Source organism: Solea solea, chromosome 18 (genome assembly GCF_958295425.1).
Source record: "Solea solea chromosome 18, fSolSol10.1, whole genome shotgun sequence".
Taxonomy (NCBI): domain Eukaryota; kingdom Metazoa; phylum Chordata; class Actinopteri; order Pleuronectiformes; family Soleidae; genus Solea; species Solea solea.
In genome coordinates, this window is record NC_081151.1 from 3,972,678 (window position 1) to 3,996,200 (window position 23,523).

The following is a 23,523-nucleotide window of genomic DNA, read 5'->3' on the forward strand; positions in this document are numbered from 1 at the left end:
AATAATGGCAGTGGTCATCTTGTTTCCATCAGCTCCGGCCTGCTCCCCTCTGTCGCGCATGCGCATATTCATATGAAGGCGCTGTCAATGCATACAGTAGGGGTTTATGGTTTTTTTTTGTTTGTTTTTTAAATATAACTATGAGTTAATACATTCGACATTAATGTATAATACGTGCATTCGTAATTCGTTTTATGCGTGTACAGTAATAATCCCTGGTTTAAATCGGAAGGAGAGTGTCTCTGTCGCCCTCTACTGGTAACTATTGTAAGGGTACAGGTCCAACCATTAAAAATAAAACCTAGTACGACCATAAAACTTTAATCTGACTTTAATCTCATATAACTCTGCCTTTGATGATTAAAGGGCCACATGTGAAACTACTTTTTTTAATATTTTCTTTTCAGCTTCTTAAATGTGAATATTTTCTAGTTTTTTTGTGTGTGCAGAATAGGAAATAAAGATGATCTGGACAGTATGACTGTAAACAACAAACACATGTAAATGAATAGTTATTATAATAATAAGTAAGAAAGAAGTTTGTGTTCCCCCCCCCCCCCCCCTCACATTTTGTTTGGTCGACGTCTTCTTTTTAACATCTGACACTTTTAAGGGTCCATTTTTAAACTGATTGTGAGTTAGTTTGGTGCACTGATGTGTTGAGCCTACATCGTCTGATGTCCAGCCAAATATTACTCTGTAAGTACTGAACAGCTGAGACTCAGTGAAGTGAAAGAGGAGGCTGTATCACTATGAGAGGCTGACGCGGTGGTAAACCATGCACAAATCTCATGACTCCTTTTCACACAAATCATCATATTATTTGGACATGAAATGGAGACAGTTTTAGACTTTTAGATGCATTTATTTTAAGGTAAGAAAGAACACAATGAAAATGTGCTTTACAGACATGTAAAGAACATAAGTTCAGCGAGTCATCCCCTACATTAACAGACATTAGTAATGGCTGTTTAAAACGAATTCTTCTTCATGCTTATTCCTTCATGGCTTTTACGCTTGTTCTCAGATGAGCACAGCTGCAACAAGTCCTCCGAGAGTCCCTCCAGCGCTGGCCACACCTGCAGTGGCAGCTGTCGACAGACCAGCCATACCTGTGTGCAGACAACACAATTTGAATAATCAAACTTCAGAGAAGATGACACAACCTGGCTCATTTGTCATGCAATGTTATTGTTTCTTATACATATTTGTAGGTAGGTAGTTAGGTTAGTGTGGTCTCTATATCCTGCGTTGTTCATTAATCTGATGTGTCTTTTCTGCATTGTATATACAGGGTGTCCATAAAGTCTTAACCAGATTTGTTCTATTGTAATCAGTGATTGTCATTTTTTTAAACCTCTTTTAATACACCTCTATATGGGCACCATTAGTTGCACAAAGCACATAAAGACGGTACTAGATTTCTTGCCATGTTTGCTGTAGCCTAGCCTCATCAATGATGCCAATGGCATCAGAAATGTTTTGCTTCAAGTCAGAAATGTCCCGTATCTTTGTTTGATACACGTCCAATGGTGTGATATCTGGTGAACGTGGGGGCCAAGGAATTGGCCCATCCTTTCCAATCCACCGGTCTGGAAATGTTTGATTGAGGAACTGACAAACATGCAGTGTGTGAATCACACAATTTCAACGTGATTGCAAACTTTGAACTTTGGTTAAGATATCTTATCAACTCAAATCATTTTTTTAAATTGTAAAGAGACTTTATGGACACCCTGTATATTGGTTTCCCCTGGATGCCATTGCTCTGTGCCACATTTCCTTTGAACATATTCAATGTGTGGTTTCCAACAGATCTTCCAACAGAAGATAACACCAAGGAATTTGATTTACTTGTTCTGTGTTTACATTATCAATGCATACTTTTACTTTTATATTTCTCTTATGTTTTCCAAACAACATAACATTTAGTTTAAATTTAAGGACAATTTATTTATATCAAACTTTTTTCTTCTTTTTTTTTTAAATTCCAGTGGAGCCTCTATGTCGATCATTTAAGCAGTGGTTATCGTGTTTACCTGCTGACTGCAAGAGAGCGAATAAACTTCCTGCTGCCACCCCTCCTCCGTTGGCAATCGCAGCACTTGACATCCAGGCTGCAGCATAGGATGATGCAGCTATTCCAGCTGCGCCGAAGCCCACGGCTCCCAGAACAACAGGGGCTGCAACCACAGCACCGCCTGATGGACACAGACGAGGGGAGAGAGAGGGAAGTTCATGAAACAGACTCACCACCAGGTTCTTCTTAAGACATAAATAAGCAGTTGAGTCACAAAAACCTCTCGTCTTACCTGCACAGACGGTTGAGACGACTGCAGCTGTGACTGAAAAAGTTGTGATACCAAAGTCATCGTTATGTGCAATTATAAAACAAAAACACTCCCTATCTAAGAAATGTATTAAGAAATGTCTAAGGATTGTCAAAGGTGTAGTTAAATACTTACGAAGACCCATTTTCTTAGGATTTATCTCTTGCTCTGTCTGAGCAGTAGTTGTAGTATGGTGTTGAGGGTGGAGGGAGGGAGTAATGTGAGCAGCAGTAGCAGCCTTATATACAGCAGGGGAGCAGCAGAGAGCCATTTCTTGAGAAACGAAACTTTGTCTCCAAGCACTTGTTTTCATTACATACACATAAACTCAACTAATTAACTCTCTTGAGCTCACGGCCAGCCTTTCTTTCAAACAGGTTTTTCCTCGCTCTTTATGTTCTATTTCCTTGTTGACTTTATTTAATTGATTTGCTTTGTTTATCAATGCTTACCTTCCTACATTAGTACAGTATGTGCTACTACGTGCTACCTTTCAATTATTGCATGGCTCTCTACCCTAGAGAGCCTACCCTAAAGTACCTAAAGGGGACACTTGAGTAAAAGTACAAGTATCTGACACCATTTTCTGATATAACATCATCATTTAAAGTCATCATGTTTTAGGACCCAGGGATTTGATCATAGATCTGCTTTGGATACAAAGTACAATGTACAAGAACATACCATAAAAAATAACAAAGGCAAAAAAAGAGGGCTCAGGGTTGAATTCTTAAAATAGTGCTTTAGTTTTCACAGCATTTAGTGTCCAGGAAGGATTGGAAGTTGGGAAAATGTTTAGATTAAGTTTCTGATTCATGAATTTGCTGGCATATTGTCATAGTGTCAAAGGTACGGAGATGGTTTCTGAACTACACGAGTTTCGTTTTCCTTCTTGTGCTCACCAGCTCCATCAGATGCAGAGTTACTCTCTGGCGCCATCTTGTGCTGACATTGGGACCTAGTTTCGTTTCTGAAGAAACAAACACAGCTGTTGTGGACAGCAGATAAAAAGGCAGCCCCCTCGTGCTCAGACGAAAACACATCCAGACATGGAGACCGGTGAGTACAGCTAACAGCAACTCAATTACATTTACTCTGTCTTTGTTTTATTTTGTGTACACTGTACTAGTTAACGTTAAATTTCTAAACATGTGTCCTTTTTGTAGCATCCCTGGCTGAATAACGGTCTGACTCCATTACCGACGGTTCAGAATGCTTTATTGAAAACTTAATTCACTCCAAACAAGCCGTTAATTTATCCTGTACACGCCGCAAGCGCTGGTGAAAAGACCAAAAATATAAAATTAAAATAAATGATAAAGATTTTACTCACATGAACATAGGAATTATCTCCTCTTTAGCTCTTTTAATGCTATTTAGCCTCCACAAGTGCTAAAAGTAGAATATTTCTAACTAAACATGTTATTTATATTTTAGTAAACAACTCTTTAGTGTGTAAAACAAAACCGTTTCTTAATTAACTGTGCATATAAACCAACTGTAATTACCTCAAATGATGTGTTTCCTTGTAAAAGAGTTAACTGCGCAAATAATACACAAGTAGCATGATGCTAATGAAGTAATAATAATAATGACGTGATGCTACTAGCAAAACGTTCACATTCACATGAAACTATAAAGTACTAACTGGGATTTAAAAACAACTCAAAACACACATATAATTCCAAATATAACATATACAGACCTTAATTACCTAACGACTAACGCATACTTTCAAAATAAAAGCATCCACACTGCAAAAAAGTAAGACAAAATGAGGTAATTTACAATTTTGCTCTAGCTTATGTTGTATGAGTAAATGTTAAATAGTTGTACTTTTACTTGAGTAGAATATTTTAATATTTCAGTACTCCTGAAACTCCACCTCTGCTTGTAATTCTTTGTGATGACACACATGCTGAGCTGTAATAACGTGACACTGTTTGTTTTACTCTTGTGTTTCAGTCATGTACATTGCAGCTGGAGCAGGTAAGATTTTAACTGACCGTTTTATTCAGCTGAGATTTAAAACACTTTAATCTGGAAAAGTAAATGATATGCATTTGGTTGTCTTTGTTTGGTTAATCTGCATGATCCACCTCTTCCGTGTTGTTGATGTGCAGGAGCTGCGGCAGGTGCTGTGGCCCTGGCTCCTGTCATTGCAGGAGCTGCAGGTTTCACTGCAGGTGGGATAGCAGCAGGCACCGTGGCTGCTAAAATGATGTCAGTTGCCGCAGTTGCCAACGGAGGTGGAGTGGTAGCAGGGGGTGCAGTGGCTGTCTTGCAATCAGTCGGTAATGGAAACACAATTTTTATTCGTCACTGAAACATGCATCATGATGAAAGACTTAAGAAAGTGTTCAGAGTTAATAAATAAAGGAATTCTAGTGTGAAAATTGAATATTTAAATGTGGTTTTAAAACAACATTAACAAAATCTGCTTGCTGAAGAGATTGACATTTTAAAAAACTGAGGTAAACGTTCTAAACCCATGGTTCGTGTACCACCAGGTACCAGTGGTACGAGAGCTTCCTCTGGTGGTACTGGAAAATCAGAAATACTGTTCTACTGTATATACCAGGGTATGTGGTCGGAGTGGAGCTGAGGAATTTATAATAACAAAAGTAATAATAATAATTAGAGACACCTTTTCTGTAGGTGGTACTTGTTATTAAAACGTTTGAGAACCACTGCACTAAGCAATTCCACATTATGTTGCATAGGATGTTTGCACAGTGCATAAACATTGTATCAAATTAGTTGTTGACACTTTGTTGTATTGTTATTGAAGGAAATGATCTCCCTATTATCCATACTGTGGTGACAGAGGTGCCGTTCACCTCTTTGGGTTATAAGACAAGGACTTATCAGTTCCTCTTCATCTTGACAACATGATAACATGCTTATAATCAAGTGTGTGTGTGTCTGTCACTGCAGGTGCAGCTGGTGTGTCCGCAGCCTCCAGTGCGGCGGTGACCGGTGTTGGAGCAGCAGTTGGATTAGCAACAAAACTTTTTACCTGAAGATGTTTAAGGACTCCTATATTTACTGGTGTTTAACAACAATTCAATAAAATGCACCTCAAAGAGATAACTGGTTTATTGTCTCTTTTTTTTTTTGTGAAGGTTAAGTGTTAATCCATCTGAACTCAACACATGGGTCTCAAAAAAATGTAGGAAATTAGCTTTAAATAAAAGTGTTTTTTTAATGATATAGAACGATGCACGGTGCAAGTGTGATTCCTATAACCTAAGGTATTATTATAAAAGTATGTCTTCCAAAATGTCATAGTTTAGTATGTTGTCAAAATCGCACAAAAATGTGATAGTATGTGGTCCAAAATCACCATAAAAAGTCAAAGTATAGTATGTGGTCCTCTCTGCGGCTCCTTCTGCTCTTCTGCGTTACACAGGGACAATAATGGCAGTGGTCATCTTGTTTCCATCAGCTCCGGCCTGCTCCCCTCTGTCGTGCATGTGTAACCCCCCCTTAGTGAGGATTACTGTATTTTCGTTGATGAAGTAGTTAATTAATTCAATTTAAACTGCTATCAGGCACCATTATATTATTTTTCATTGTCTTGTTGTGATTTCCAACAATTGCAGCACTTTCGGGCAGTTTACGGTCAAGTCCACCTGGTGGTTTCTGGGATACTTGTTATTTTTTTTCTTTCCGATCTGAGTGTTGAAGGAGAAGGACGTCGTATAAGTCAGCTCCTTATATCACACTCATTTTATTTCACATTAGGTAAGCCTGTGTACCTTATGTTTGTCAACCTGCTACGAGTTTAATATATGTATTTTTGTGAATGTGTTTGTGCTGGCTCGTCCGTAGCTAGTTAGCAGCTAGTTAGCTTGTCACGGAGAAGTGTGGGTGTCGTTAAAACAAATATAGCGATGTTCTATTGTTCAAATGTTACAGTGAGTGTTAAAATAATTCTGTAAAGTGTTGAATGTCATTTATGCACTGTTTTCTAATGTGTATTTTTTTTATGTGTTAAGCAATATTAGCGCGGTTGGTGTGTGTGTGTGTGTGTGTGTGTGTCGAGAGAGAGAGAGCGAGCGAGCGAGGAAAAGCGCCGTACCTGAGCGAAGAGGGACGGAGTCACTCTGCAAGGAGGGGAAGAAGATTGGGGTCAAGCTACAGGCGGGCTTCGGGACTTCAGGCCTGGATTCTGGATGAACGTCGGTTGTTAAGCCAGTAAGATTTTTCCTACACCAAGGATTTCCACGGAGTCCAAAATATATATATTTTTAGCTCAACACTAACTGCACAAATAAATTAGTGGGCCCACTGCTGCAGCAAATTTATAAATTACATTTCTGGCCAGAGTAATTTTTTTATTATTATTATTTCTGTTGGAAGTTTTTATGCAAGTTGCCAACTGTGTTTTTTTTAAAATCTATGTATCTATATATATTTTTTTCTAATAATAATTTTGATATCAAAAAGGCAATACAATTGTGTGAGTTTCTGTGTGTGAAGTCAATCATTCTCCATAGTCAAAGAGATATCAGTTATGCAGTTCACTCAATTCTTAACTGTCCTCTTTAAGAAAGTCTTGAACCAGGACACACAATTTTTATTCTATTTCAAGTGGTGATCCCAGACCCTTAATATTTTTTTTTGAACATATTTACATGTAAGTATTATCGGTTAAAGTATAACCCGGTTACATACCTGAAAAACTTAGTCTTACCTTATCGCCCTAATAGACCACTTAGGTCACAAAATACAGGCTTACTTGTGGTTCCTAGAGTCTGCAAGAGCAGAATGGGAGGCAGAGCCTTTAGTTACCAGGCCCCTCGCCTGTGGAACCAGCTCCCAATGATAGTTCGGGGGGCGGACACTCTCTCTGTATTTAAAGTTAAACTTAAAACTTTCCTTTTTGATAAAGCTTATAGTTAGAGCTGGTTCAGGGAAACCTGGACCAGCTCTTAGTTATGCTGCTATAGAACTAGACTGCTGGGGGATTTTTTATCTGTGGTGCACGCACATTCACTCTCTCACACTCAGGATATGATTTTGACTTTTTATATGTCATTAACCTTGTCTCTTTCTCTCCCTAGTTTGTGTATTTCCTTCCTTCCCTCTCTCTCTCTCTCTCTGTATTCTCATCATGCAGGTTGCGGGACCAAGATCCAGTTTTCGAGGCTACCCACATCATCACCATTATTATTGTGCTATAATTAAAAAGTCAATATCATTAATTGTATTAACTTGTAACTTGATACAGTTGTTGTGTATCTGCTCCTGGTCTCTCTCTCTCTTCTGTCTCTACCTCATCTCCCTCTTGTCCTTTCTCTCCCCCCTCCCCTTTCTGTCCTCCACCTCTCCTCTGTCCCCGATTTTCCTTTCACCCCAACCGGTCGAGGCAGATGACTGCACATTTCTGAGCCTGGTTCTGCCAGAGATTTCTTCCTGTTAAGAGGGAGTTTTTTCTCTCCACTGATGCCTAGTGCTTGCTCATTGTGTGAACTGTTGGGGTTCTCTGCTCTCTTTGATGTTGTCTATGTACAGTGCCCTGAGATAATGTATGTTATGATTTGGCGCTATACAAATAAAATTGAATTGAATTGAATTACACATGCGCATATTCATATGAAGGCGCTGTCAATGCATACAGTAGGGGTTTATGTTTTTTGTTTTTTTAATATAACTATGAGTTAATACATTCGACATTAATGTATTATACATGCATTCGTAATTAGTTTTATGCGTGTACAGTAATAATCCTTGGTTTAAATCGGAAGGAGAGTGTCTCTGTCGCCCTCTACTGGTAACTATTGTAAGGGTACAGGTCCAACCATTAAAAATAAAACCTAGTACGACCATAAAACTTTAATCTGACTTAATCTCGTATAACTCTGCCTTTGATGATTAAAAGGCCACATGTGAAACTACTTTTTTCATTTTTTTTTTCAGCTTCTTAAATGTGAATATTTTCTTGTTTTTTGTGTGTGCAGAATAGGAAATAAAGATGATCTGGACAGTATGACTGTAAACAACAAACACATGTGAATGAGTAGTTATTATAATAATAAGTAAGAAAGAAGTTTGTGTTCCCCCCCTCACATTTTGTTTGGTCGACGTCTTCTTTTTAACATCTGACACTTTTAAGGGTCCATTTTTAAACTGATTGTGAGTTAGTTTGGTGCACTGATGTGTTGAGCCTACGTTGTCTGATGTCCAGCCAAATATTACTCTGTAAGTACTGAACAGCTGAGACTCAGTGAAGTGAAAGAGGAGGCTGTATCACTATGAGAGGCTGACGCGGTGGTAAACCATGCACAAATCTCATGACTTCTTTTCACACAAATCATCATATTATTTGGACATGAAATGGAGACAGTTTTAGACTTTTAGATGCATTTATTTTAAGGTAAGAAAGAACACAATGAAAATGTGCTTTACAGACATGTAAAGAACATAAGTTCAGCGAGTCATCCCCTACATTAACAGACGTAATGGCTGTTAAAAACGAATTCTTCTTCATGCTTATTCCTTCATGGCTTTTACGCTTGTTCTCAGATGAGCACAGCTGCAGCAAGTCCTGCAGCCATACCTGTGTGCAGACAACACAATTTGAATTATCAAACTTCAGAGAAGATGACACAACCTGGCTCATTTGTCATGCAATGTTATTGTTTCTTATACATATTTGTAGGTAGGTAGTTGGGTTAGTGTGGTCTCTATATCCTGCGTTATTCATTAATCTGATGTGTCTTTTCTGCATTGTATATACAGGGTGTCCATAAAGTCTTAACCAGATTTGTTCTATTGTAATCAGTGATTATCATTTTTTTTAACCTCTTTTAATACACCTCTATATGGGCACCATTAGTTGCACAAAGCACATAAAGACAGTACTCGATTTCTTGCCATGTTTGCTGTAGCCTAGCCTCATCAATGATGCCAATGGCATCAGAAATGTTTTGCTTCAAGTCAGAAATGTCCCGTATCTTTGTTTGATACACGTCCAACGGTGTGATATCTGGTGAACGTGGTGGCCAAGGTATTGGCCCATCCTTTCCAATCCACCGGTCTGGAATTGTTTGATTGAGGAACTGACGAACATGCAGTGTGTGAAACACACAATTTCAACGTGTTTGCAAACTTTGAACTTTGGTTAAGATATCGTATCAACTGCCTTTGTAATCATTTTTTTAAATTGTAAAGAGACTTTATGGACACCCTGTATATTGGTTTCCCCTGGACGCCATTGCTCTGTGCCACATTTCCTTTGAACATATTCAATGTGTAGTTTTCAACAGATTTTGTGGTCTAAGATCACACCAAGGAATTTGATTTACTTGTTCTGTGTTAACATCAATGCATACTTTTACTTTTATATTTCTCTTATGTTTTCCAAACAACATAACATTTAGTTTAAATTTAAGGACAATTTATTTATATCAAACTTTTTTCTTCTTTTTTTTTTAAATTCCAGTGGAGCCTCTATGTCGATCATTTAAGCAGTGGTTATCGTGTTTACCTGCAGCACTTGACATCCAGGATGCAGCTGTGCCGAAGCCCACGACTCCCAGAACGACAGGGGCTGCAAGCACAGCACCTGATGGATACAGACGAGGGGAGAGAGAGGGAAGTTCATGAAACAGACTCACCACCAGGTTCTTCTTAAAACATAAATAAGCAGTTGAGTCACAAAAACCTCTCGTCTTACCTGCCCAGAGGGCCGTGAGGGCCGTAAAGGCTGCAGCTGTGACTGAAAAAGTTGTGATACCAAAGTCATCGTTATGTGTAATTATAAAACTAAAACACTCCCTATCTAAGAAATGTATTAAGAAATGTCTAAGGATTGTCAAAGGTGTAGTTAAATACTTACGAAGACCCATTTTCTTAGGATTTATCTCTTGCTCTTTCTGAGCAGTAGTAGTAGCAAGGGTGTTGAGGGTGGAGGGAGGGAGCAATGTGAGCAGCAGTAGCAGCTCTGAGCCTTATATACAGCAGGGGAGCAGCAGAGAGTTATTTCTTGAGAAACTAAACTTTGTCTCCAAGCACTAGTTTTCATTACATACACATAAACTCAACTAATTAACTCTCTTGAGCTCACGGCCAGCCTTTCTTTCAAACAGGTTTGTCCTAGCTCTTTATGTTCTGTTTCCTTGTTGACTTTATCTAATTGATTTGCTTTGTTTATCAATGCTTACCTTCCTACATTAGTACAGTATGTGCTACTACGTGCTACCTTTCAATTATTGCATGGCTCTCTACCCTAGAGAGCCTACCCTAAAGTACCTAAAGGGGACACTTGAGTAAAAGTACAAGTATCTGACACCATTTTCTGATATAACATCATCATTTAAAGTCATCATGTTTTAGGACCCAGGGATTTGATCATATATCTGCTTTGGATACGAAGTACAATGTACAAGAACATACCATAAAAAATAACAAAGGCAAAAAAAGAGGGCTCAGGGTTGAATTCTTAAAATAGTGCTTTAGTTTTCACAGCATTTAGTGTCCAGGAAGGATTGGAAGTTGGGAAAATGTTTAGATTAAGTTTCTGATTCATGAATTTGCTGGCATATTGTCATAGTGTCAAAGGTACGGAGATGGTTTCTGAACTACACGAGTTTCGCTTTCCTTCTTGTGCTCACCAGCTCCATCAGATGCAGAGTTACTCTCTGGCGCCATCTTGTGCTGACATTGGGACCTAGTTTCGTTTCTGAAGAAACAAACACAGCTGTTGTGGACCGCAGATAAAAAGGCAGCCTCCTCCTGCTGAGAAGAAAACACGTCCCAACATGGAGAATGGTGAGTACAGCTAACAGCAACTCAATTACATTTACTCTGTCTTTGTTTTATTTTGTGTACGTGTACTAGTTAACGTCATTTCTAAACGTGTAATTTTCAGGTACGTAGGATGATGCTAATGAAATAATAATAATGACGTGATGCTACTAGCAAAACGTTCACATTCACATGAAACTATAAAGTACTAACTGGGATTTAAAAATAACTCAAAACACACATATAATTCCAAATATAACATATACAGACCTTAATTAGCTAAAAACTAAATTTCTTTGACCTACTTTCAAAATAAAAGCATCCACACTGCAATAAAAGTAAGACAAAATGAGGTAATTTACAATTTTGCTCTAGCTTATGTTGTATGTTTTTTGGGGAGTAAATGTTAAATAGTTGTACTTTTACTTGAGTAGAATATTTTAGTACTCCTGAAACTCCACCTCTGCTTGTAATTCTTTGTGATGACACACATGCTGAGCTGTAATAACGTGACACTGTTTGTTTTACTCTTGTGTTTCAGTCATTTACATTGCAGCAGGAGCAGGTAAGATTTTAACTGACCGTTTTATTCAGATGAGATTTAAAACACTTTAATCTGGAAAAGTAAATGATATGCATTTGGTTGTCTTTGTTAATCTGCATGATCCACCTCTCCCGTGTTGTTGATGTGCAGGAGCTGCGGCAGGTGCTGTGGCCCTGGCTCCTGTCATTGCAGTAGCTGCAGGTTTCACTGCAGGTGGGTGGTACTGGAAAATCCGAAATACTGTTCTACTGTATATACCAGAGTATGTGGTCGGAGTGGAGCTGAGGAATTTATAATAACAAAAGTAATGATAATAATTAGAGACACCTTGTCTCTCACTCCATCTTAATATACTGTAGGTGGTACTTGTTATTAAAACGTTTGAGAACCACTGCACTAAGCAATTCCACATTATGTTGCATAGGATGTTTGCACAGTGCATAAACATTGTATCAAATTAGTTGTTGACCCTTTGTTGTATTGTTATTGAAGGAAATTATCTCACTATTATCCATACTGTGGTGACAGAGGTGCCGTTCACCTCTTTGGGTTATAAGACAAGGACTTATCAGTTCCTATTCATCTTGACAACATGATTACATGCTTATAATCAAGTGTGTGTGTGTCTGTCACTGCAGGTGCAGCTGGTGTGTCCGCAGCCACCAGTGCAGCGGTGACCGGTGCTGGAGCAGCAGTTGGATTATTAACAAAACTTTTTACCTGAAGATGTTTAAGGACTCCTATATTTACTGGTGTTTAACAACGATTCAATAAAATGCACCTCAAAGAGATAACTGGTTCATTGTCTCTTTCTTTTTTTTGTTAAGGTTAAGTGTTAATCCATCTGAACTCAACACAGGGGTCTCAAAAAAATGTAGGAAATTAGCTTTAAATAAAAGTGTTTTTTTAATTATATGGAACGATGCAAGTGTGATTCCTATAACCTAAGGTATTATTATAAGAGTATGTCTTCCAAAAAGTCACCAAAATGTCATAGTTTAGTATGTTGTCAAAATCGCACAAAAATGTGATAGTTTGTCGTCCAAAATCACCAAAAAAAGTCATAGGTTAGTATGTCTTCCAAAATCACTCAAAAAAGTGATATTATAGTATGTCGTTAAAAATCACTCAAAAAAGTGATATTATAGTATGTCGTCCAAAATTAGCCAAAAAAGACATAGGTTAGTATGTCGTCCAAAATTAGTCCAAAAAGTCATAGGTTAGTATGTCGTCCAAAATGAGTCAAAAAAGTCATAGGTTAGTATGTCGTTCAAAATGAGTCCAAAAAGTCATAGTATAGCATGTCTTCCAAAATCAGTCGAAAAAGTCATAGGTTAGCATGTCGTCCAAAATGAGTCAAAAAAGTCATAGGTTAGTATGTCGTTCAAAATGAGTCCAAAAAGTCATAGTATAGCATGTCTTCCAAAATCAGTCGAAAAAGTCATAGGTTAGCATGTCGTCCAAAATCAGGCAAAAAAGTCATAGGTTAGCATGTCGTCCAAAATCAGTCAAAAAAGTCATGGGTTAGTATGTCGTCCAAAATCAGTCGAAAAAGTCATAGGTTAGCATGTCGTCCAAAATCAGTCAAAAAAGTCATAGGTTAGTATGTTGTCCAAAAAGTCATAGTAAAGCATGTCGTCCAAAATCAGTAAAAAAGTCATAGGTTAGTATGTCGTCCAAAATGAGTGCAAAAAGTCATAGGTTAGTATGTCGTCCAAAATGAGTCAAAAAAGTCATAGGTTAGTATGTCGTCCAAAATGAGTGCAAAAAGTCATAGGTTAGTATGTCGTCCAAAACCAGCCAAAAAAGTCATAGGTTAGTATGTCATCCAAAATCAGTCAAAAAAGTCATAGGTTAGTATGTCGTCAAAAAAGTCATAGGTTAGTATGTCGTCCAAAATCAGTCCAAAAAGTCATAGGTTAGTATGTCGTCCAAAATCAGTCAAAAAAGTCATAGGTTAGTATGTCGTCCAAAATCAGTATAAAAAGTCATAGGTTAGTAAGTAGTCCAAAATCTGTCAAAAAAGTCATAGGTTAGCATGTCTTCCAAAATCTGTCAAAAAAGTCATAGGTTAGTATGTCGTCCAAAATCAGTAAAAAAAGTCATAGGTTAGTATGTCATCCAAAATCAGTCAAAAAAGTCATAGGTTAGTATGTCGTCCAAAATTAGTCAAAAAAGTCATAGGTTAGTATGTCGTCCAAAATCAGTCCAAAAAGTCATAGGTTAGTATGTCGTCCAAAATCAGTCCAAAAAGTCATAGGTTAGTATGTCATCCAAAATCAGTCAAAAAAGTCATAGGTTAGTATGTCGTCCTAAATTTGTCAAAAAAGTCATAGGTTAGTATGTCGTCCAAAATCAGTATAAAAAGTCATAGGTTAGTATGTCGTCCAAAATTTGTCAAAAAAGTCATAGGTTAGTATGTCGTCCAAAATCAGTCAAAAAAGTCATAGGTTAGTATGTCGTCCAAAATCAGTCAAAAAAGTCATAGTTTAGTATGTCTTCCAAAATGAGTGCAAAAAGTCATAGGTTAGTATGTCGTCCAAAATCAGTCAAAAAAGTAATAGGTTAGTAAGTGGTCCAAAATGAGTCAAAAAAGTCATAGTATAGTCTGTCGTCCAAAATGAGTGCAAAAAGTCATAGGTTAGTATGTGGTTCAAAATCAGTCAAGAAAGTGGTAGTATAGTATGTCGTCCAGAAACACTCACGCATTTGTCACTGATGGGATTCGAACCAGTGTCTCCTAAAGGTCAGTATTTTAACAGAAGCGTCACAAACCACACAGCCAACTGAAAAAAACTGTTTGATTCCAAAAATCACCTAAAATGTCATAGGTTAGTATGTCGTCCAAAATCATTCAAAGAAGTCATAGGTAAGTATGTCGTCCAAAATGAGTCCAAAAAGTCATAGTATAGTATGTCGTTCAAAATGAGTGCAAAAAGTCATAGGTTAGTATGTCGTCCAAAATCTGTCAAAAAAGTCGTAGGTTAGTATGTCGTCCAAAATGAGTGCAAAAAGTCATAGGTAAGTATGTCGTCCAAAATCAGTGAAAAAGTCATAGGTAAGTATGTCGTCCAAAATGAGTCCAAAAAGTCATAGTATAGTATGTCGTCCAAAATCTGTCAAAAAAGTCATAGGTTAGTATGTCCTCCAAAATCTGTCAAAAGAGTCATAGGTTAGTATGTCGTCCAAAATGAGTCCAAAAAGTCATAGGTTAGTAAGTGGTCCAAAATGAGTCAAAAAAGTCATAGTATAGTATGTCGTCCAAAATGAGTCCAAAAAGTCATAGTATTGTATGTCGTCCAAAATCAGTCAAAAAAGTCATAGGTTAGTAAGTAGTCCAAAATCTGTCAAAAAAGTCATAGGTTAGCATGTCTTCCAAAATCTGTCAAAAAAGTCATAGGTTGGCATGTCGTCCAAAATGAGTCAAAAAAGTCATAGGTTAGTATGTCGTCCAAAATCAGTCAAAAAAGTCATAGGTTAGCATGTCGTCCAAAATCAGTCAAAAAAGTCATAGGTTAGTATGTCGTCCAAAATCAGTCAAAAAAGTCATAGGTTAGTATGTCGTCCAAAATGAGTGCAAAAAGTCATAGGTTAGTATGTCGTCCAAAATCAGTCAAAAAAGTAATAGGTTAGTAAGTGGTCCAAAATGAGTGCAAAAAGTCATAGGTTAGTATGTCGTCCAAAATCATTCAAAGAAGTCATAGGTTAGTATGTCGTCCAAAATCAGTCAAAAAAGTCATAGGTTAGTAAGTAGTCCAAAATCTGTCAAAAAAGTCATAGGTTAGCATGTCTTCCAAAATCTGTCAAAAAAGTCATAGGTTGGCATGTCGTCCAAAATCAGTCAAAAAAGTCATAGGTTAGTATGTCATCCAAAATCAGTCAAAAAAGTCATAGGTTAGTATGTCGTCCAAAATTTGTCAAAAAAGTCATAGGTTAGTATGTCGTCCAAAATCAGTCAAAAAAGTCATAGGTTAGTATGTCGTCCAAAATCAGTCAAAAAAGTCATAGGTTAGTATGTCGTCCAAAATGATTGCAAAAAGTCATAGGTTAGTATGTCGTCCAAAATCAGTCAAAAAAGTAATAGGTTAGTAAGTGGTCCAAAATGAGTCAAAAAAGTCATAGTATAGTCTGTCGTCCAAAATGAGTGCAAAAAGTCATAGGTTAGTATGTGGTTCAAAATCAGTCAAGAAAGTGGTAGTATAGTATGTCGTCCAGAAACACTCAGGCATTTGTCACTGATGGGATTCGAACCAGTGTCTCCTAAAGGTCAGTATTTTAACAGAAGCGTCACAAACCACACAGCCAACTGAAAAAAACACTGTTTGATTCCAAAAATCACGTAAAATGTCATAGGTTAGTATGTCGTCCAAAATCATTCAAAGAAGTCATAGGTAAGTATGTCGTCCAAAATGAGTCCAAAAAGTCATAGTATAGTATGTCGTTCAAAATGAGTGCAAAAAGTCATAGGTTAGTATGTCGTCCAAAATCTGTCAAAAAAGTCGTAGGTTAGTATGTCGTCCAAAATGAGTGCAAAAAGTCATAGGTAAGTATGTCGTCCAAAATCAGTCAAAAAGTCATAGGTAAGTATGTCGTCCAAAATGAGTCCAAAAAGTCATAGTATAGTATGTCGTCCAAAATCTGTCAAAAAAGTCATAGGTTAGTATGTCCTCCAAAATCTGTCAAAAGAGTCATAGGTTAGTATGTCGTCCAAAATGAGTCCAAAAAGTCATAGGTTAGTAAGTGGTCCAAAATGAGTCAAAAAAGTCATAGTATAGTATGTCGTCCAAAATGAGTCCAAGAAGTTATAGTATAGTATGTCGTCCAAAATCAGTCAAAAAAGTCATAGGTTAGTAAGTAGTCCAAAATCTGTCAAAAAAGTCATAGGTTAGCATGTCTTCCAAAATCTGTCAAAAAAGTCATAGGTTGGCATGTCGTCCAAAATTAGTCAAAAAAGTCATAGGTTAGTATGTCGTCCAAAATCAGTCAAAAAAGTCATAGGTTTGTATGTCGTCCAAAATCAGTCAAAAAAGTCATAGGTTAGTATGTCGTCCAAAATGAGTGCAAAAAGTCATAGGTTAGTATGTCGTCCAAAATCAGTCAAAAAAGTAATAGGTTAGTAAGTGGTCCAAAATGAGTGCAAAAAGTCATAGGTTAGGATGTCGTCCAAAATCATTCAAAGAAGTCATAGGTTAGTATGTCGTCCAAAATCAGTCAAAAAAGTCATAGGTTAGTAAGTAGTCCAAAATCTGTCAAAAAAGTCATAGGTTAGCATGTCTTCCAAAATCTGTCAAAAAAGTCATAGGTTGGCATGTCGTCCAAAATCCGTCAAAAAAGTCATAGGTTAGTATGTCGTCCAAAATCAGTCGAAAAAGTCATAGGTTAGCATGTCGTCCAAAATCAGTCGAAAAGTCATAGGTTAGCATGTCGTCCAAAATCAGTCAAAAAAGTCATAGGTTAGTATGTCGTCCAAAATGATTCCAAAAAGTCATAGTATAGTCTGTCGTCCAAAATGAGTGCAAAAAGTCATAGGTTAGTATGTGGTTCAAAATGAGTGCAAAAAGTCATAGGTTAGTATGTGGTTCAAAATCAGTCAAAAAAGTGGTAGTATAGTATGTCGTCCAGAAACACTCAGGCATTCGTCACTGATGGGATTCGAACCAGTGTCTCCTAAAGGTCAGTATTTTAACAGAAGCGTCACAAACCACACAGCCAACTGAAAAAAACACTGTTTGATCCCAAAAATCACCTAAAATGTCATAGGTTAGTATGTCGTCCAAAATCATTCAAAGAAGTCATAGGTAAGTATGTCGTCCAAAATGAGTGCAAAAAGTCATAGGTTAGTATGTCGTCCAAAATGAGTGCAAAAAGTCATAGGTTAGTATGTCGTCCAAAATCTGTCAAAAAAGTCATAGGTTAGTATGTCCTCCAAAATCTGTCAAAAAAGTCATAGGTTGGCATGTCGTCCAAAATCAGTCGAAAAAGTCATAGGTTAGTATGTCGTCCAAAATCAGTCAAAAAAGTCATAGGTTAGTATGTCGTCCAAAATCAGTCGAAAAAGTCATAGGTTAGCATGTCGTCCAAAATCAGTCAAAAAAGTTATAGGTTAGTATGTCGTCCAAAATCAGTCAAAAAAGTCATAGGTTAGTATGTCGTCCAAAATGAGTGCAAAAAGTCATAGGTTAGTATGTCGTCCAAAATCAGTCAAAAAAGTCATAGTATAGCATGTCGTCCATAATCAGTCGAAAAAGTCATAGGTTAGTATGTCGTCCAAAATCAGTCAAAAAAGTCATAGGTTAGTATGTTAGTATGTTAGTATTATAGGTTAGTATGTCGTCCAAAATCAGTCAAAAAAGTCATAGGTTAGTATGTCGTCCAAAATGAGTCAAAAAGGTCATAGGTTAGTATGTCGTCCAAAATCAGTCAAAAAAGTCATAGGTTGGTATGTCGTCCAAAATGAGTCCAAAAAGTCATAGTATAGCATGTCGTCCAAAATGAGTCGAAAAAGTCATAGGTTAGCATGTCTTCCAAAATCTGTCAAAAAAGTCATAGGTTGGCATGTCGTCCAAAATGAGTCAAAAAAGTCATAGGTTAGTATGTCGTCCAAAATCAGTCAAAAAAGTCATAGGTTAGTATGTCGTCCAAAATCATTCAAAGAAGTCATAGGTTAGTATGTCGTCCAAAATCAGTCAAAAAAGTCATAGGTTAGTAAGTAGTCCAAAATCTGTCAAAAAAGTCATAGGTTAGCATGTCTTTTCAAAATCTGTCAAAAAAGTCATAGGTTGGCATGTCGTCCAAAATCAGTCAAAAAAGTCATAGGTTAGTATGTCGTCCAAAATCAGTCAAAAAAGTCATAGGTTAGTATGTCGTCCAAAATCAGTCGAAAAAGTCATAGGTTAGCATGTCGTCCAAAATCAGTCGAAAAGTCATAGGTTAGCATGTCGTCCAAAATCAGTCAAAAAAGTCATAGGTTAGTATGTCGTCCAAAATGAGTGCAAAAATGAGTGCAAAAAGTCATATGTTAGTATGTCGTCCAAAATCAGTCAAAAAAGTCATAGTATAGTATGTCGTCCAAAATGATTCCAAAAAGTCATAGTATAGTCTGTCGTCCAAAATGAGTGCAAAAAGTCATAGGTTAGTATGTGGTTCAAAAGAAGCGTCACAAACCACACAGCCAACTGAAAAAAACACTGTTTGATTCCAAAAATCACCTAAAATGTCATAGGTTAGTATGTCATCCAAAATCAGTCAAAAAGGTCATAGGTTAGTATGTCGTCCAAAATGAGTCCAAAAAGTCATAGGTTAGTATGTCGTCCAAAATGAGTCAAAAAAGTCATAGGTTAGTATGTCGTCCAAAATCTGTCAAAAAAGTCATAGGTTAGTATGTCGTCCAAAATCAGTCCAAAAAGTCATAGGTTAGTATGTCGTCCAAAATCAGTCAAAAGAGTCATAGGTTAGTATGTCGTCCAAAATGAGTCCAAAAAGTCATAGTATAGCATGTCGTCCAAAATCAGTCGAAAAAGTCATAGGTTAGCATGTCGTCCAAAATCAGTCGAAAAGTCATAGGTTAGCATGTCGTCCAAAATCAGTCAAAAAAGTCATAGGTTAGTATGTCGTCCAAAATGAGTGCAAAAATGAGTGCAAAAAGTCATATGTTAGTATGTCGTCCAAAATCAGTCAAAAAAGTCATAGGTTAGTATGTCGTCCAAAATCAGTCAAAAAAGTCATAGGTTAGTATGTCGTCCAAAATCAGTCAAAAAAGTCATAGGTTAGTATGTCGTCCAAAATGAGTCCAAAAAGTCATAGTATAGCATGTCGTCCAAAATCAGTCGAAAAAGTCATAGGTTAGCATGTCGTCCAAAATCAGTCAAAAAAGTCATAGGTTAGTATGTCGTCCAAAATCAGTCAAAAAAGTCATAGGTTAGTATGTCGTCCAAAATCAGTCGAAAAAGTCATAGGTTAGCATGTCGTCCAAAATCAGTCAAAAAAGTCATAGGTTAGTATGTCGTCCAAAATGAGTGCAAAAAGTCATATGTTAGTATGTCGTCCAAAATCAGTCAAAAAAGTCATAGTATAGTATGTCGTCCAAAATGATTCCAAAAAGTCATAGTATAGTCTGTCGTCCAAAATGAGTGCAAAAAGTCATAGGTTAGTATGTCGTCCAAAATGAGTCCAAAAAGTCATAGTATAGCATGTCGTCCAAAATCAGTCAAAAAAGTCATAGGTTAGTATGTCGTCCAAAATCAGTCAAAAAAGTCATAGGTTAGTATGTCGTCCAAAATGAGTCAAAAAGGTCATAGGTTAGTATGTCGTCCAAAATCAGTCAAAAAAGTCATAGGTTAGTATGTCGTCCAAAATGAGTCCAAAAAGTCATAGTATAGCATGTCGTCCAAAATCAGTCGAAAAAGTCATAGGTTAGCATGTCGTCCAAAATCAGTCGAAAAAGTCATAGGTTAGTATGTCTTCCAAAATCAGTCGAAAAAGTCATAGGTTAGTATGTCTTCCAAAATCAGTCAAAAAAGTCAAAGGTTAGCATGTCGTCCAAAATCAGTCAATACTAACCTATGACTTTTTTGACTGATTTTTGACGACATACTAACCTATGACTTTTTGCTGATCATGGAGAAATATTGCTATGTCTAACAGATTTGAATGAGCTTTCCTTCTGAACTGCGTAAAGTCGACAAACTAATGGTAATACCATCTATGTGACTTAAGGACAGGACTATCTCCCAGTGTCTTAAACCCAGATCAAAGTCAAACTTGATTAATCTAAACAAGCCGTCCCTGTTATTTATAAATCGAATGTTTATTGCGTTTATTGTTTCAAATTACTCAGACAAACAGACCAAAAAAACAGAAATAATTACTCCGAAAAACAAACCAAAACATTTTTTTTCAAGTGAATGCAATGCGCTTCCGTAGTATAGTTTGCCAGGCTGACAAATCCACACTCCGTAGGGTTCAGTCCATGGTCCAGTCTCTTAAATGGGACATGGCTACAGACTGGACAAGCAAACATACTCAAGCTTCCACCCCCACTTGTGCACATTAAATGTCCACATCATAACAAATACTCCGGTCATCCAGTGAACAAATGGATGAGCGATATCTTCTTAAAGCTAAACCAAGACAAAACAGTAATCCTGTAAATTGGCCCCAAAACAAAAAGGGAGATGTCGTCCACTAACTTGGGGAAATTAGCTTCCAGGATTAAGTCTGAGGTTACAAGTCTGGGCATTGTATTGGATCCAAATCTTAGTTTCCTGTCCCACATTAACAAAAACATCATTCTTCCACCTTAGAAATATTGCTAAAGTGGGACCATTTATAAACAAAAGAGATGCCGAAAAACAAGCAGACTCAAGCAGACTTGACTATTGCAATGTACTTTTCACTGAGACACTTCAGCTGCTCGTTTATTAACCACAACCAGGAAGAGAGAGCATATGAGTCCAGTCTTAGCTGCCATACACTGGCTCCCTGTAACATTAAGAGTTGACTTTAAGCTCCTCCTCCTTGTATACAAAGCACTTTGTGGGCTAGGACCAAGCTAAGCTGCCAACTCCCTTGTTAGCTATGTACCGCAAAGAATACTGCGATCGTCTGCTGCTGGTTTATTAAAAGATAATTGGGGATGCCGCCTTTGTTACTTATGCCATTATACTTTGGAACACACTACCCTTAGATATTAGGGAAGCCAGCTCACTAGATATTTTTAAAAGACTTAAAACTTAACCCTTCAACTTCAGCTCCTTTTTATTCCACCCTGTGTTGTGTTTTATATAGTTTATTTTAAAGTTAAAACAGGTTTTTTTTTTTTTACTTTTTGACTTTAGACTTTTCCTTTTCATTCCACCATTTATTTGCCTTTTAAATTTTATTTTCCTTTTATCACTAAGCACTTTGAGCTGCAATCCTTGTACAGTATGGAAGTTGCTATACAAATACAGATTTATTGTTATTATTATTATTTTTATTATTTCAAATTCTAAATTTTGATTTAAATTTTTTTTAAAGTCAGAATTCTGACTTTAATCTCAAAATTCTGAGAAGAAAAAAGTCAGAATTCTTTAATCTCTGACTTTTTTTCTCAGAATTCTGTTCTGAGAAAATAGTTCTTTGCATTGATTCTGACCATAGGCGGGTCTTAGACCAAGCTGCCCACTGATTGTCACAGGCTTGGAGTCGTTGTCCGCCTGGAACGCCAACTTTTCTCTGTTTGTCTGCTACAATCTTTAAGGTGTTTGATGTCCATGACGCCAGCTTTGGGAGTTGTCGTGTGCATGTGCGTAGGGCGGGTCTGCAATTAAAAAATATCGAACATATTTGCATGGTATTTGGTCACTGTTGTGCGTCAGCAATAACAAGAATCACTTCGGAAAAAACGAAACCTAAAGTAAAGCGTTTTTGACCTTTAGGTGTTGTATTAAAATCCCTTTTAAAGACCTAGGTGAAAGCCTGAAGTGAAAGCCAAGGAGAAGAGGTGGCTCTTCTCCTTGGCTTTCACTTCAGGAGAAGAATAGTCAACCAGGCCAATTCATAGGTTAGTATGTCGTCCAAAATTAGTCCTAAAAGTCATAGTATAATATGGCGTCCAAAATGAGTGCAAAAAGTCATAGTATAATATGGGTCGAAAATGAGTGCAAAAAGTCATAGGTTAGTATGTCGTACAAAATCAGTCAAAAAAGTCATAAAATAGTATGTCGTCCAAAATGAGTGCAAAAAGTCATAGGTTAGTATGTCGTCCAAAATCAGTCGAAAAAGTCATAGGTTAGCATGTCGTCCAAAATGAGTCCAAAAAGTCATAGAATAGTATGTCGTCCAAAATTAGTGCAAAAAGTCATAGGTTAGTATGTCGTCCAAAATCAGTCAAAAAAGTCATAGGTTAGAATGTCGTCCAAAATCAGTCAAAAAAGTCATAGGTTAGTATGTCGTTCAAAATCAGTCAAAAAAGTCATAGGTTAGTATGTCGTTCAAAATCTGTCAAAAAAGTCATAGGTTAGTATGTCGTCCAAAATGAGTGCAAAAAGTCATAGGTTAGCATGATGTCCAAAATCAGTCAAAAAAGTCATAGGTTAGAATGTCGTCCAAAATCAGTCAAAAAAGTCATAGGTTAGTATGTCGTCCAAAATGAGTGCAAAAAGTCATAGGTTAGCATGATGTCCAAAATCAGTCAAAAAAGTCATAGGTTAGTATGTCGTCCAAAAACAGTCCAAAAAGTCATAGGTTAGTATCTCGTCCAAAAACAGTCAAAAAAGTCATAGGTTAGTATGTCGTCCAAAATCACCAAAAAAAGTCATAGGTTAGTATGTGATACAAAATCACCAAAAAAAAGTCAGTCATTTTTTTTCATTTTTTTCTGTCTAATGTTTTTTCTCAGAATTTTGTTCTGAGAAAATAGTTCTAGGTAAAAAGTCATAGGTTAGTATCTCGTCCAAAATGAGTCAAAAAAAGTCATAGGTTAGTATGTCGTCCAAAATTAGTCAAAAAGGTCATAGGTTAGTAAGTCGTCCAAAATCAGTCCAAAAAGTCATAGGTTAGAATGTCGTCCAAAATCAGTCAAAAAAGTCATAGGTTAGTATGTCGCCCAAAATCTGTCAAAAAAGTCATAGGTTAGTATGTCGTCCAAAATCAGTCCAAAAAGTCATAGGTTAGAATGTCGTCCAAAATCAGTCAAAAAAGTCATAGGTTAGTATGTCGCCCAAAATCTGTCAAAAAAGTCATAGGTTAGCATGTCATCCAAAAACAGTCCAAAAGGTCATAGGTTAGTATGTCGTCCAAAATCACCAAAAAAAGTCATAGGTTAGTATGTGATACAAAATCACCAAAAAAAAGTCAGTCATTTTTTTTCCTTTTTTTCTGTCTAATGTTTTTTCTCAGAATTCTGTTCTGAGA

At 37.0% G+C, this 23,523-nt stretch overlaps 2 protein-coding genes and 1 long non-coding RNA gene across 6 annotated transcripts; 2 read left to right on the top strand and 1 right to left on the bottom strand.

Moving 5' to 3' along the window:
- The first annotated feature begins 81 nt into the window (after positions 1-81).
- LOC131444377 (interferon alpha-inducible protein 27-like protein 2) lies at positions 82-5,423 on the top strand. Of its 3 annotated transcripts, none has more exons than XR_009233714.1 (6): positions 82-96; positions 1,995-2,284; positions 3,236-3,389; positions 4,296-4,319; positions 4,454-4,624; positions 5,268-5,423. XR_009233714.1 is itself a non-coding variant. In XM_058614624.1 (5 exons), the coding sequence occupies exons 2-5, from the start codon at positions 3,380-3,382 to the stop codon at positions 5,351-5,353; spliced, it is 291 nt and encodes a 96-aa protein (XP_058470607.1). In that variant the 5' UTR covers positions 2,147-2,284; positions 3,236-3,379; the 3' UTR covers positions 5,354-5,423. The 3 variants fall into 3 exon arrangements, 1 of the variants encoding a protein (XP_058470607.1); XR_009233715.1 differs by lacking the exon at positions 82-96 and adding an exon at positions 1,200-1,214; XM_058614624.1 differs by lacking the exon at positions 82-96 and having other exon boundaries at positions 2,147-2,284.
- On the bottom strand, positions 845-10,219 carry LOC131444376 (interferon alpha-inducible protein 27-like protein 2A). 2 transcript variants are annotated; one of them, XM_058614623.1, is made up of 4 exons: positions 10,177-10,219; positions 2,313-2,345; positions 2,040-2,201; positions 845-1,112 (listed from the first exon to the last, which is right to left on the bottom strand). In XM_058614623.1, the coding sequence occupies exons 1-4, from the start codon at positions 10,184-10,186 to the stop codon at positions 1,024-1,026; spliced, it is 294 nt and encodes a 97-aa protein (XP_058470606.1). In that variant the 5' UTR covers positions 10,187-10,219; the 3' UTR covers positions 845-1,023. The 2 variants fall into 2 exon arrangements, with proteins under 2 accessions (XP_058470606.1, XP_058470605.1); XM_058614622.1 differs by lacking the exon at positions 10,177-10,219 and adding an exon at positions 2,466-2,625.
- On the top strand, positions 9,904-12,416 carry LOC131444378 (uncharacterized). Its single transcript, XR_009233716.1, has 4 exons — positions 9,904-11,108; positions 11,626-11,649; positions 11,779-11,841; positions 12,267-12,416. It is a non-coding gene; the product is annotated as an uncharacterized LOC131444378 (long non-coding RNA).
- The last annotated feature ends 11,107 nt before the right edge of the window (positions 12,417-23,523 follow it).